The sequence below is a fragment of the Pelodiscus sinensis genome, chromosome 5, assembly GCF_052426305.1.
Source record: "Pelodiscus sinensis isolate ZL-2025 chromosome 5, ASM5242630v1, whole genome shotgun sequence".
NCBI classification, from domain to species: Eukaryota; Metazoa; Chordata; order Testudines; family Trionychidae; genus Pelodiscus; species Pelodiscus sinensis.
In genome coordinates, this window is record NC_143056.1 from 83,639,022 (window position 1) to 83,653,113 (window position 14,092).

At 49.2% G+C, this 14,092-nt stretch overlaps 1 protein-coding gene across 4 annotated transcripts in view; it reads right to left on the reverse strand.

Moving 5' to 3' along the window:
* ARHGAP1 (Rho GTPase activating protein 1) overlaps positions 1–14,092 on the reverse strand; it is a 38,242-nt gene that overhangs the window by 23,937 nt on the left and 213 nt on the right. For 2 of the 4 annotated variants that reach the window (XM_075927612.2, XM_075927609.2), the window contains exons 2-3: positions 3,734–3,916; positions 3,325–3,417 (exon numbers count right to left, since the gene is read on the reverse strand). In XM_075927612.2, the coding sequence (XP_075783727.1) occupies positions 3,325–3,417; positions 3,734–3,866 (226 nt within the window). In that variant the 5' untranslated portion in view covers positions 3,867–3,916. Of the gene's footprint in view, positions 1–3,324; positions 3,418–3,733; positions 3,917–11,072; positions 11,225–14,055; positions 14,078–14,092 lie in introns of those variants that run through there. The other 2 variants (XM_075927610.2, XM_075927611.2) reach the window with 2 other exon arrangements.

Genomic DNA, 14,092 nt, shown 5'->3' on the forward strand with positions numbered 1-14,092 from the left:
GCAGATCAGAAGCATGTCTGATGAGCCCAAAGCACCTCAGTGTTAGTTCTTCAGGTTCAGGTTGCCAAAGGCTATTTTCTAATCAGTTTCTTCCTAGTTTGAAAGAGGCTCCCTTAGTGCTTCTTTCCAGCACTGATGCAGCTTGTTCTCCATCTCTAATGTGCACCCCCCTCCCAGCACCAGTTTAATCCAGGAGGGTCTGAACATGTCCCACTGCAGTCCTGGGAATGTGACCCAGTGATTCCAAGGTCTGCGCTGTGGTTTGACATTTTGAGTATTGTTTCAGTTACTTTATTAATAATTGACTAAGAGGCTGAATAAGAGCCCTGTCACGGAGCCCAGAGTGTGACTCAGGCAGCCCCTTAGAGCAACAGGGCCCGCTGCCAGGCGCTGAACATGTCGGCGCTTCTGGAGTACATCTCCATTAACTTGCTAACTGGAGCTGCACTGCCAATTCGCCTCTGCTAGAATAGCTGGTCATCAACTCTGGAAAAAAACCAGATTACTGATGAAGGGTCCCAGACTGACATCTCTGAACTGATCTAGAGCCTCCATTTTCAGAACAAGTTTACCCTGGGCAGCAGTAGGGTGTGAGTTTTTCCCCACCAGCAGCTGCCAATGTGCTTCAGTCCAGCCCAAAAAAGACCATTCCCCTTTTAGAAGTCACAAGGCAATTCCATTTCCATGCTACACTCAGTCCTGAGCCTCTCTTCTGAAATTGCCATTACCAAGCTAATTTGTGCCAGCTATGCTGGTGGGTGTAGTGATGTTTGTCTGGACTGAGGTCATCTCCCCTTGCACCGAGTACTAGCCTGTCCTCCACTCATAAAATGGTTCTGCAACTACTGTGGTCTCCCTCCTGGTCCCTATAAACACAGGGAGTCCAAACAGCGTCACACTAGACATCGTGGAACTTCAGCAACCAGCTCTGAATCTACTCAGCATAGTTCCAGGACATCAGCTGCTGGAATTCAAAACTGAATGGCAGGCACTGAGCATGCCCAGGGCACATGGTGGTGGATGGGAGAGTGGCAACCAAAGGACTATTTGCAATGGGGAAGAAATGACCAGCCTGGAATAATGCAAGTCAATGCCCTCCAAGTTGTACTGGAGATGATCACAGAACACAAGAACTGTACAAATACAGTAGGCCATCAGCCCAGCTAGTCTGCTAATCCAACTCCAACAGTAGCCAATGGTACAAGCTTCAGAGGAAAGCTTCCAAAGCACACAAAGATCATAGGTACAGGCACTTAAAAATAAAAAAGGAGAGATCATTATCCCAGTGGCACAAACCTACCCCATAGTGGGGGAGGAGAGTCCTTCCACAGCCCAGACACACATTCCAATTGGTCACTGTGTCCATGAGAATCTCCTGAAATCCCACCTACCATTTCAGTTAGGAAATTTTCACCTTGTAGCCTACACTGTTATGTAACATTCTTGTACCCTGCCTTTGAGCTGGCTGGATTTCAGTGACACCTATTCATGCAGCTCATAAAAGTTAACACTGGGATTCACTGGGATAAAAGCTCTACAGAACATCGGAGAGTATATCAAGCACATAACACATGATAGAGAATATCCTTGGTTTGGGCCCATTTTTGGTTCTGATCTAACCACTCAGTTAGCACTGTTGGCTTTGTCTGAGGTAAGAGAATCATTTAACTCTTCAATTCCTGGTGTTTAGAAATGCCTGTCCACTCTGCCTTAGCAAATATCTGCAACAGAAAATGTCTGAGCTTCTGTCACTGAAGCACTGAATGACACAAACCTGCACTCCTCCAACCCAATCACAGCATTATAGAGAACATGGCGGTGATTTGGGATAGCCATAGTCCTGGAAACTTTAGACCCTGGAAGCAGGATCAGGAATCTAGCAAATCAGTACACCATGGACACGATTTTAAGAATATTTCTACATTACAAAAAAATACTTGCAGCTGACCCATGCCAATTAACTTGGGCTTGTGGAGCTTAGACTGCAGGGCTATAGAAATGTAATGTAGATGTTTGGACTCGGGTTGAAGTGTGGGCTCTGGGACCCTCCTCCCTTGCAGGGTCTCAGAGACCAGGCTGCAGACTAAGCCTAACATCAACTGTATAATTTTATAACTCTGCAGTCTGAGCCACTGAAAACTGACCCAGGCCAGCTGTGGTGTGAGACACTTTGGCCAGTGACTGAATTATTCCACTCTTAACCTGACTAGCCAAGGCTCCGAAGACATAAAGTAGCCTGGAAAAAAGCCATAGCCATCGTTTTAGAACAACAGTGAGAATTTCCAAAAAGCTGGAGTGGCCTCGCTGGAGAGAAGAAAAGAGTCAGACTCCATACACGTGTCCCAAACAAACCAGAGAAGTGGATAATAATATTTTTTCCTGTGGGGGTCAGGATCAGGTTTCACTGCGCGGAGGAACTGGGAGCAGAAGCTGGCCACCCTTGGGAGGGAGAGGGAGTACTGGGAGCAGGAAGTAGAAATCGCCCCCACCCTCTTGCATGCAGCTGTTGGCTCCTGCTGCCAGCCCCCTGGCATGGAAAGGCTAGCAGTGGCAGCCGGGAGCCTTGCACATGGGGGGTTGGCAGCGGAGGCAGCCCTTGCACGCACAGCTGCTAGTTCCTTGCTGTCAGACCTCCTGCACAAGAGTGCCAGGAGCAGGATCCTGCTTAATCAGTTAACCAGTTAAACCTAAAGTTTCACCAGTTAACTGATTAACTGGGATTTGCAAAGGGTGTTTGCAGTGCTCCAAGAGTTAATATTTGTGCTGCAGCCTAATTATCACTTAAGTATCAACAAAGTTGACACTCTTTCTCATCTGTTCCCTGTAGCAGCCTGGGCTGCCCACACAATCCAGTTAGATGAAAGGGTGTAGCACAAGAACAAAGCCACAAGCTTTGACTGTGCAAACTATATAGTCCCACACCAGTTAATATGCCAATTGCTCTGACAACTTAGATGTTAACGACTTCCCTGAAGAACCAGGGGGAGGTGGCAATTCTGGTGTGATCAGTTAGGAGGTGCTGCAGCATGCCTTGGGATATGGTGGGGCTCCACTGAACGCACATCAGCAGGAGTGAGCGTCCTTAACTTTGGAGACAGTGAGACCTGGGAATGGATCTGAGTCAGACTGAGAACAATGGAAAATAAGAACTGCCACAGACATTCCAAAGATTTGAGGCTCCCATCTCCCAAGATGTCAGCTGTCCCTGTTGTCTGCTACAAGTGGATGGTGCATGGCAGGCCCCTTTCCACTCCAAGTTACAAAGCCACATTTGATCCTACTGCTGAGGCAACACTGGAAGGAGTGGGAAGAGTTGGTTGTTACCTGCTACCTCCACAATCTGGTGCCGAGCAATATCATAGTATGGATCATCCCAGCGGAGGTGAGTGATGGCTTCAGGGGAGTGATTGGTATCCTCTGCACAAAAAAACAACAACAAAAAAACCAGTAAACCAGCAATTAGCACAAAAACAGAAACAGACTTTGAACAACATGGGGAGGGGCCTGGGAACAAAGGGATGAGGGCAGAAGGGTCCGTGACATGCAGAGAAGTTAATGCATTACCATGGTCTTCCTGAACAACTGTTTTAAAATCATCTAGATTTGGACACAGGAGAAGTGAGTTTTGTCAAGTCTTAGCTTTGTCCGTGGAAGGAAACTGCATGTCCCAAGCCCCATAGCTCAAAACCAGCTCTGCATCCAAATATCCACTGGCCCCAGCAGGGATGCTCACCTGACTTGGGAAAAACAGGCACTTCATCTGCTGGCCAGTTCTTCTCATCTAAGGAGGCCAGTTTGAGCTGGTTTAGGGACTGATTGGTGTCCTCCAGAGTCAGGTCATCCTGCAACTCTGAAAGTGGGTCCATGGCGATGTCCCCCAAACTCAGTTACTTGCCCAAGGAGTCTAGAAGGAAAACTATAGAGAGTCCTAAGTCAGACACACAGAGATCACACAGCTCCTCTCACAGGATCATGGAAGATTAGGGTTGGAAGAGGCTTCAGGAGGTCATTTAGCCCAATCACCTCCTCCCCCCACCCCACTCAAAGCAGGACCAATCTAAACTAAATCATCCCAGCCAGGGCTTTGTCAAGCCTGGCCTTTAAAACCTCTAAGGATAGAGATTTCACCACCTCACTAGGTAACCCACTCCAGTGCTCCACCACCCTCCTAGTGGAGTAGCTTTTCCTAGTATCCAACCTAGACCTTCCCCACTGTAACTTGAGACCACTGCTCCTTGTTCGGTCATTTGCCACCACTGAGAATAATCTTGCTCCATCCTCTTTGGAACCCCCTTCAGGTAATTGAAAGCTGCTATCAAATCCCCCCACACCCTAACTCTTCTCTTCTGCAGTTTAAATAAGCAGTTTCCTCAGCCTCTTCTCATATGTCATGTATTCCAGTCTCCTAATATTTTGTTGCCCTCTTCTGAACTCTCTCCAGTTTGACCACAACCTCTGCGCAGCGGGAGACCCAAAACTGGATACAATACTACAGCTGTGGCTGAATTGAAAGAAATAATCAATTCCTTTGATCTGCTAGCAGTGCTCCTACTAATGCAGCCCAATATGCCATTAGCTGTCTTGGCAACAAAGTCACACTGTTGACTCCTATCCAGCTTCTTGTCTGCAATAATCCCCAGGTCCTTTTTTGCAGAATTCCTGCTTTGACTTTCAGTCCCCAGTCTGCAGCAGTGCATGGGATTCTTCCATCCTAAGTGCAGAACTCTGCACATCCTTCTGATGTTGCATGTCATCAGATTTCTTTTGGCCCAATCCTCCAATTTGTCCAAATCATGCTGGACCCTATCCCTATCCTCCAGCATATCTACCTCTCCCCACAGCTTAGTGTCATCTGTGAACTTGCTGAGATTACAATTCATCCCATAAAACAAATAATTAATGAAGATGTTGAACATCTGGCCCCAAGACTGACCCCTTGGGGCACTCCACTTGATACTGGCTGCCAACTAGACATCAAGCCATTGATCATAACCTGCTGAGATGACAATCTAGCAGATTTCTATCCACCTTATAGTCCATTCACTCAAGCCATACTACTTTAACCTGCTGGCAATAATATTGTGAGAGACCATGCCAAAAGCTTAACTAAAGGTTGAACTTCTCTAGTCTGGCTCACTCAGGATCTCACTAGTGCCAAACAAGACAATTTGCCAAACCACAGAAGTCAATATAGTCTAGCAGCCTTACCAACAGTTCCACTGCTTACTGGGCTCTTAGAAGACATTACGGGGTAAAACAGAGCTAAATAAGAGCACAGAACACTGAGAGGTAGGACCAGTGGCTGTAAACAAACTTTACAGGACTGAGGAAACTTGGCCACATCCGTGATAAGTGGACATCTGGCTAACGAAAATCATGCCGGACCACACATGTTGCCAGAACAGAGAGTGTCGGGCTAGAGAGGTTCAACCTGTATATCACATCTACCTCTTCCACCATATTCACAGAGCCTGTTATCTCATCACAGAAGGCATGACTTGCCCTTGATTAATCCATTTTGACTATTCCTGATCACCTTCCTCTTCTCCAAGTGTTTAAAAATGGATTCCTTGAGGACTTGCTCCATGATTTTTTCAGGGACTGTGGTCAGAGTCTGCAGTTCCCCAGATTCTCCTTCTTCCCTTTTTTCAAGATTGGAAAAAGGCAAATATAATGCCAATCATCAGGGACCTCCCCAGATTGCCATGAATTTTCAAAGATAATGGCCATTATCTCTACAGTCACATCAAACAACTCTCAAATGCATTTGATCCAGCCCCACGGACTTGTGCATGTCCAGCTTTTCTATATAATCCTTAACCTGTTCTTTCATTACTGAGGGCTGCTCACATCCTCCCCATACTGTGCTGTCCTAGGGCAACAGTCTGTGAAGACTGAGGCAAAATAAGCATTGAATATTTCTGCTCTTTCCACATCATTTCTCACTAGATTGCCTCCCCCATTAGTGAGGGCCTTACTCTTTCCATGACCTTTTTCTTGTTCCTGATTCAAGCAATAGACTGCTCTCTAGTTTTCTGTCCAAGGCTATGGCTAGACTGAGTCACTATTTTGCGATACCAGAAGTATTCTGAAATAGCAATGCCACATCTTTAAAAGCACCTGCTATTTCCCAAAACAGGGGGCACACTATTCTGGCATTCATGTAACCCTCATTCCATGAGGGTTAAGGGATTTGTCAGAACAGTGCCTTATTTTGAAATTTAGTGCTGTCTACACAGCGCCAAATTTCAAGATAAGCTCTTTTAACCTAGACTCGGAATAAGTTACACAATTTGTGTAGTGCAAATTGAGTAGTTTATTCTGACAGAAGGGTGCTGTCTAGAGCACCAAGTGTCCACTTTTGGAAGGTTCCTTTATGTATCTAAGCTCACCAAAGATTTCTCTGTCAAGCTAAGCTGGTCACCTGCCATATTTGCTATACTCTCACATTGGGATGATCTGTTTCTGCACCCTCAATAAGACTTCTTTAAAACACAGCCAGCATAGGCTGTCAGAGTAAATCAAGAGGATCACCCCTTCTCTGCCCCACTGAACTCAGCCTCTGACTCCTTATCCCTTCTCCTGACTTCCCCTTCTCCTCGCACTCTTACTGTACCCTATCCAGAAACCTCTCCCCCAAAGCCCACCCAGAGACCCCATCTACTTGTAAACATGGGCATCTTAAACCAGGGGTGTCAACAACTAGCTGACTAAACAATTAACCAATGAGCCTAAGCTTACTGGTCAATTTAGTTGACTAGTTGCATTCTCCCCCTACCCCTCATCCCTTGCTGCCTCTGCCTGTGGTGTGCCCCGGCTTGCCGTGGACAGAGGATAGCTATTACAGCAACCCCTGTCCATAGGGAGTCTGAGCTCCCCACGGTCAGAGGCTGCTTCACGATTGCCTCCTCTACCCCCAGCAGCCTCTGTCCGCAGGGAGCTTGGACTCCCCACAAACAGCGGCTGCTGCCACCCCGGGCTGCTGCCTCTGTATCAGAGGCAGCAGTGAAAGGCAGCAGACAGTCAGTCCACAAGGGGAGCTGGTTTTAAAATTAGTTCCCCTTAAGGACCAGCTCCTGCCTGGCACCCCACGCTGCTGCCTCTGATACAGAAGCAGCAGTATGGGGTGGCAGAGGAATCCCTGGGAATGGGGCTGGAGTGCACTGGCTGCCAGCCACAACCCCGGGGACTATCGAATAGTCAACTAACCGCTCAGAATTCATGTGATTACTTGACTATTCGATTACTTGCTATTCAACATCCCTACCTTAAACAGCAGACCCTTCACTTTTACCTCCCACTGGGAGGGGAAAGAGCCCTAGCTAGCCCTTCCATTGAGTTTCTGCCCTGAGTCCAGCTGCAGCCTGACTGTTCTCCCCACAGAGTACTCAAATTGGGAGAGACACTGAGATACCAGGGACGGTGACAGGCTATACCAGTTCCTGCCTGACACACTGACTGTATCGGCCATTATTGCTGCACAACACACTCCTCCCCGCCCCAGTGGTGCTGGCACTGGGCCCAGTTGCTTGCACAACAGGGCCCTGCTCTGGAAGCTTTCCCAGATTTTGTTTCCCCCAGCTCCCATCCTGGATGGTGACAGAGCTCTTAACAGCTATTGTACTGGCACACATGAGTGCTCCAGTGCATTAGAAATAAAATCCTATTGGATGTAGCTTAAAGAGTCCCTAGCAAAATTTCACTGACTGGACTAAAATGCAGTGTGAATGCCAACCCCCTATCACCACAACCATTCTCCATTTAGCATCACACAGCAAAACCCTTCTCTCCCATTTCAACACATAGGGCAAGTGGCTAGGATACGCCCCATGTTATTTCCATAACACAAACACCAGATATGGGCAGTACTGCACAGGCTGTGCTATGATACTGAGGAGCCTAGGGAGTTTGGAGATTCCAGAGCACAAGAATCAATTGCTGCTGCTGAAAGTTTGTCCCTCAATCTCACCTGGAGTAGAATGTCTTCAGGAGGCTCCCATTTTTTAGGGAGTAATCTAAGAAACAGCCAATATTGAGTTTAATGGTGATGCTCTGGTTAAATGCATGAGGCTGATCGACGAAACCGAGGTAACAGACCCTGCTCTCAGGAACTAATGTTAACAGCACCATGAAGATGGGAACTTGGAGGCTAAAAGGCTGCACACCCCAAGGCAGATATAATCAAACAAGGTCGATGATGACACCACTGCATAAGGCACAGGTGGGGCTGGCTGCAGCAGGTTTCTAATGTTGCAGCCAATGAGACACCTGCCATTCACAGGGATAGACAAATTCTAAAGCAGGGGTGGGCAATCATTTTTTGCTGGGGGGCACTTCAAATTTTTTTGAAGTTTTCTGGGATGCACAGGAAGGGGCAGAGCATCAAGTGGAAGGGACAGGGCCAAATTATTTCCAGGTACCCAACCCACAATGACTGATCTGGGGGTAAGGGAGTGCCTTTGCCCCCACCCCAAGTTCCCCCAAGGTACCCATGCTTCTGGTGTGGGAGGAGACGTCCATCGCTCCCCTGCCCCTAGGCCAATTAGGGTCTGGGGGCAGGTGAATACACCGCTCCCCCCACGAGCAGTGTTTCATAGCGCCACATGCTCCTGGCAGGCCGGGAGGAGGCTTTGCGCGCTCCCCTGCCCCCAGGCCCTAATTGGCCTAGGGGCAGGGGAGCGATGGACGTCTCCTCCCACACCAGGAGCATGGGTACCGGATCTACCCGCTTGGTGGGCCGGATCTGGTCCATGGAGACCCTTTTGCCCACCCCTGCTCTAGAGCCTACATATGCCTGAGTTCTCCCCAAAACCTTTTCTGGGGATGGCTTGGAGAGGAACTGAGGCATGTGTAAGCTCTAGAACAGTGGTCCCCAACGTGGTGCCTGCGGGTGCCATGGTGCCTGCCTGGGCATTTATGTGCGCCTGCCGAAACATCTGGGCTGGCCCCGCCCCCATCGTGTGGCACATGCGTGGCCCCTGCCCTGGGCGCGCGGCACATGCGCGGTGCCGGCCCTGGGCTCAGGGCGCATGGGTGGCCCCCACCTCTGGGCGCGGCAGCCACAAAAGGTTGGGGATCACTGCTCTAGAAGGAAGGGTTCTGGGATGGGACAGGGTCTTGTTTATGTTTGAGTGCCCAGAAGAGGACTGCAGCAGCTGGGAACTAAGCAGCAGCAGAACACATGACCTCGCCTGAAAACTAACAAAGGATAATATGGTTGTAAATCCAATGTAACTTTTTCCTGGAGTGCAGGGAGGTGGAGTAGCTTGGTGTTTTGAATTCCCAGTTCCTACAGCTGCTTGTGAATTCCAAGGGTGCAAGAAGCCTAAGAATAGTTACCAGGAACATCAAAGACATTGTGGAGTGTGAACAGGGTGAGAATCTAATGACAGTCTTACTCACATGCTTGGGGCTAAATCCATTGCCAAATTTGGGGTGGGGATTTTGCCAGGGCATTAGTTAGAACCTTGAGTTAGTCCCTCCCTCTGCTAGAGGATGATGGGGGCTCTGATTATTCCTTATCTCTTTCTCAGAAACTCAGAATTAATCTTTAATTCATCCTTGGCTCCCCAATGTCTGGGAGCTGTTACAAGTCAAGTCAGATTCCCATAACCAGAGCAACACAGACATATATGGGCAGAGGATCTTCAAGGCAAATCAGAAACTATGCAGGGCCTGATAGATCTGTAGTCAACTAGAGAGCCAAGCAAAACTGCTTCCTGCACCCCTCCTGAGAGCTGGACAAGCTGCCAAACCTTCCCTTGATTCTCAGTAGGGATATGGAGCAGGACACTGCTTCTCTGGACCATGAGCCAATGCTGGAACTATGCAGCAGCAGTAGCCAAGTGACAACCCTTCCTCACAGCTAGCAACAAGATTCAGTTTCTATGGCAACTGCAGCCAACATTTGCAGTGATTCAGTCTGATTAAAGTATCTCCAGTCCTAGTATAATTTCTTTGATAATCCAGCAGACACTCAGATGTGAAGTCTGATAACTCTGGGAGGTTGCATGCAAACTGTCCTCAGCTGGTCCCATCTTAGATTCCAGACCAGGGCCGGGCAAGATGAGGCCCAGGGGCTGGATTCAGCCCACCTAATGTTTTGATCTCACCCATAGACTGCATTTGGCTGCTTTCTATTTTTATCCTGCTGCCTGTACCACCGAATTTCCAGATTAGGCAGCAGAATCCTGAGGTGCTACCCCAGCAGGGGCTGAAGCCAGGAGCCTTTTAAATTGCTGCTATTTAAAGGGTTTGAAGCTCCCAGCCCCGCTGCTACTGTAGTGCCTGGGAGCCACCCAGGGTTGCTGCAGCTATTTAAAGGGCTCCTAGTTGCGGCGCTATCCTGGTGGGGGTTGGAGCTGTGAGCCCTTTAAATAACCGCAGCAACCCTGGGTAGCTAACTCCCAGGCAACGCAGTAGCAGCTGGGCCAAGATCCACGAGCCCTTTGCTATGTTTTTACTTCAATGCTTCCAGCCCCTGACAACTCTGGGGGGGGGGGGGGGACTAGTGTCTAGCCCCACCCCTTCTACCACCCTTTCTGGGGATGGAGCTGGCCCATGACCATGTACCAAAATTAATTAAGTGGCCCCTCTGCAAAAGTTACTGCTCACCCCTGACCTAGAACCTTGCAAGATAGTGTCTCAACTCACAGCCATTCTGGTTCAGTCCTAACTGATACTACTACTTCAATCAGTGGAAAGCATTTCATAGGAGTTCTACACATCTGGCTCTCACTGCTACTCACCAGCAGCATCTTGCAAAGCAGCACCCTAAAATGGTTAAGGAATAAGTTCAAATTCTGCCATGCAGTGGTGGTACTAGTTCCAGGGGCAGCATGGAGCTGGGTTCCCTTGGTCTTTACCACAGGGAGAGCCACAATCAGGCGTGAGGAACAGCTTGTAGCACTGACCCACAGAGCCAAGTTATTGGTTTGAAGGCCAGCATCTAGTGAATTCCACATTAGCAGGTTCTTCTCACTGATGGGGTCTCCAATGCTGGTGCTACCTAATATAGAGCACAGCAATTTCTAGGCTCTTTATATTTCTGCAGTAAAAGAGAGTCACAGTACCCTGAATGACAGCTGATGTTCCCACCCAAGAAAAGCTGTCCCCAGCTTTCACTTCAGAATTTGCACGTCTCAGCCCCTTGCACAGGCAGGCTGCTTCCCTCTCCGGATATTCATGGGTTCAGGAGTGCAGGTAGGAGGAACGACAGAGAAACCTGTACCATGGGGGTGCAAGGGATAGCAGATTGAGCTTGCATCATCTCTTAGTGAGTTAAACCCTCTTGCCTGCCTGTGAACTTCTGAGGCGCTTTTCAGGATCCAATATCAAGATACCAGAGATGAGTGCAGTACCCCCGGGAAGACCTCCTTCTCTGTTTCTATGAAGCTTCTTCATATGAGGCCTCAAACTGACACTGACTCTTTTTCAGTACTATCGTATCATGAACTTGTCTTATTTAGTGCTTCCTGCATAAGGTTCTCAATTATTCTCGCTCTCCAAGCCTCTCTTTCCAACTGAGTCTAGGGTTGGGTCATTTTTCTTCCAGTTCTATTATTTATTTAGATGTAATATTCCACACTAAAGAATGCTCACTACATCACCATTTGCCCTGGACATATATTTAAACACATTGAAGAAGAAACACATCATCAATCAAAGCAGAAATCCCCATTCCTGAATATCACATTAATCAGCAACTGCCAGACCCAATATGGATAAAAATTCTAGGGCCCTTTTGAGTTATTTCTCTGTCCTTGCTAGTATCTGCAACCCTTTGCTGCACACATAGTTTTTGGGTTTTTGGGGGTTTTTTGCCTTACAAATTAGAAAAAGTTCCTAAACTTTTACTGTGGGCTCAATGTTACTAATTTTTATGCAAATATACATAGATTTTCTTGTATAGCCTATTCAGTGTCAACACCACCCTCACAGCCCATTCAACACACCAGGATTTGTAACTCACCACAGCACTAGCCCAGCCTCTCAGAAAGAGCCAACCAACTCAGGTGCTGCAAAAATGAGTCCCAAAGTCCATGATGCCCCAGTGACAAAAAAATATCCCACCTAACCCTCACCCTGAAGTCTAGTAACTATTAACTCAAATGTCTCAGCTGACTGCATTTTCAGAGGTATCAATCACCCTGTGAGAGAGATGCCAAGAGCCAAATCTTCTTCCAGGTTTTTAATTACCCCATTAACTCGATATGGATATACTGCTGCTTGCTGCACCATGTTGGTCCTCCAGTGCTGTAGTAAAAGCCAAATCCAATGGAATTCCTTATCCTATCTCAAATGCTGGAACACTGAGCTGAGTCTCAGCACAAGTTGCACAGGCTGCTTGTCTGTTGTCCACCCACAGTATAAGGATTTTTTCTGAACTTCTGAGGAACTGAAATCATGTGATAGTCCTAAAAGGTAATATATCATTCTTGCCAGCCACAAACCAGTTCCTTGTGGCCTATCCCCACTGAGTCCCCTTGTACCTTAGTTTCCTCTGTAAACCTGGACATTAGTCAGCCTTGGGGCTTGGGTGAGTTCTATAGACCTGTGGTGCCTGGGCACCAGGAACATTCCTAGACATGGGTCTGGCTTCACCAAAGTTCAGGGCTGGGTCTCTCCCCCCAATTATATATGTGCCCCCCAACCTTCCCGCCGCCACCTCCCCAGAGAACCTCCCTCCCTCCACCAGAGTGCAGTGGAGCTAGAGCAGCTTCTGTCTGCTTGTACCATGCAGCTTCCAGCACATCCCTATGGCCTGGAGCATATGTGTCTCTGTGCGCTGCCCCCACCTCAAGCACCTCTGTGGTTAATGAGAGCATTAGGGGCGATGCCTGTGGGCAGCAGCATGCAGAGACCCCCAACCCCACTTCTCTAAGGTGTCGTTGCCACTCCCAGGTAAGCGCTGCACTCCCTCTCACATCTCACCCCCTTCCACCCAAACTCCCTTCTGCATCCCACTCCCTGAGACCTCCTCCAGTCCCCAAACTCTCTCCCACAGCCTGCATCCCCATCACCTGCCTCAACCCACAGCCTACACCCCAACCCCTCCCACACCCACATTCCCACCCAGATCCAGAACCCTTGTACCCTCTGGCACCCAAACTTCCTCCCAGACCCTGCACCCTTCTTATACCCACTCCCACCCCAGTCCAAAGCCTGCACTCTGTACCCAAATTCCATGCTGGAGCTTCCACCATTCCCCCACCCAAACTCCCTCCAGGAACCTTAGGCAGGTGTGTGTGTCGGGGGAGGGGGGGAAGGGTTGGACTTTGGGTGGACATCACCAAAATTTTTGCAAATCTGTCACCTCTGGCCTTGGGGCTCTGAGCAGGGTAAATGCCAGTTGCCTTATCAGAAACACTTCTGCTCCCATTCCACACTCTCCCAATACAAACCCACAGACCTAGCTTCTAACTCTTCTCTTCCTTACCCATTTGCAGCTTTTCTCAAGTGGGAGGGGTGTTCCAGGGTGGCTACAGGAAGCCAGAAAAGCACCATGTCTGTTGTCCCTTGGACTACTCAGAAAACGCAATTTCTGGTCTCCTCCATCCACAAAGAGGTACCCAGTGAACATTTTGAGAACACCCCATCAAGGGCTCCCAAGGCTGGCTCCACTTGGGGCTGACCCCTCACTGACAAACCTGCCTCATCTCCAGCCCTTAAAAATAAAGCAGCATCGTTCTGAAACTAGAAAGACAAACCGGGGGGAGTCTCTATGGGCAGCAACTTTTCCCCCGGTAACTTCCTTATTTTTTAAAAGAAACCGAAAAGGTCGAAGGTCTCGCTCGCGCCCGGAAGGGTCCCGCCAAGCCCCGCGCGGCCCAGTTCTCCCGCAGCCCAAAGGGCTAAAACCAACCGGGGCCCCTAAGTCCCCCCCCCCCCCCGCTCCCGGCGCCGGCTGCTTCCCGGGCTCGGCTCCCCGCGCGGGCCCAGGGCCGCGATCCCCCGACCCCGCGAGGAGGGGCCCAGCCGGGGGAGCACCCGGGCGGCCAATGGCTCGCTCCAGCCGCAAGGCCGCGCTCCGCACCCGGACCCCGCGACACCGACCCTGCCCCGGCTCCTCCCGCGACACCGACACGGGGAC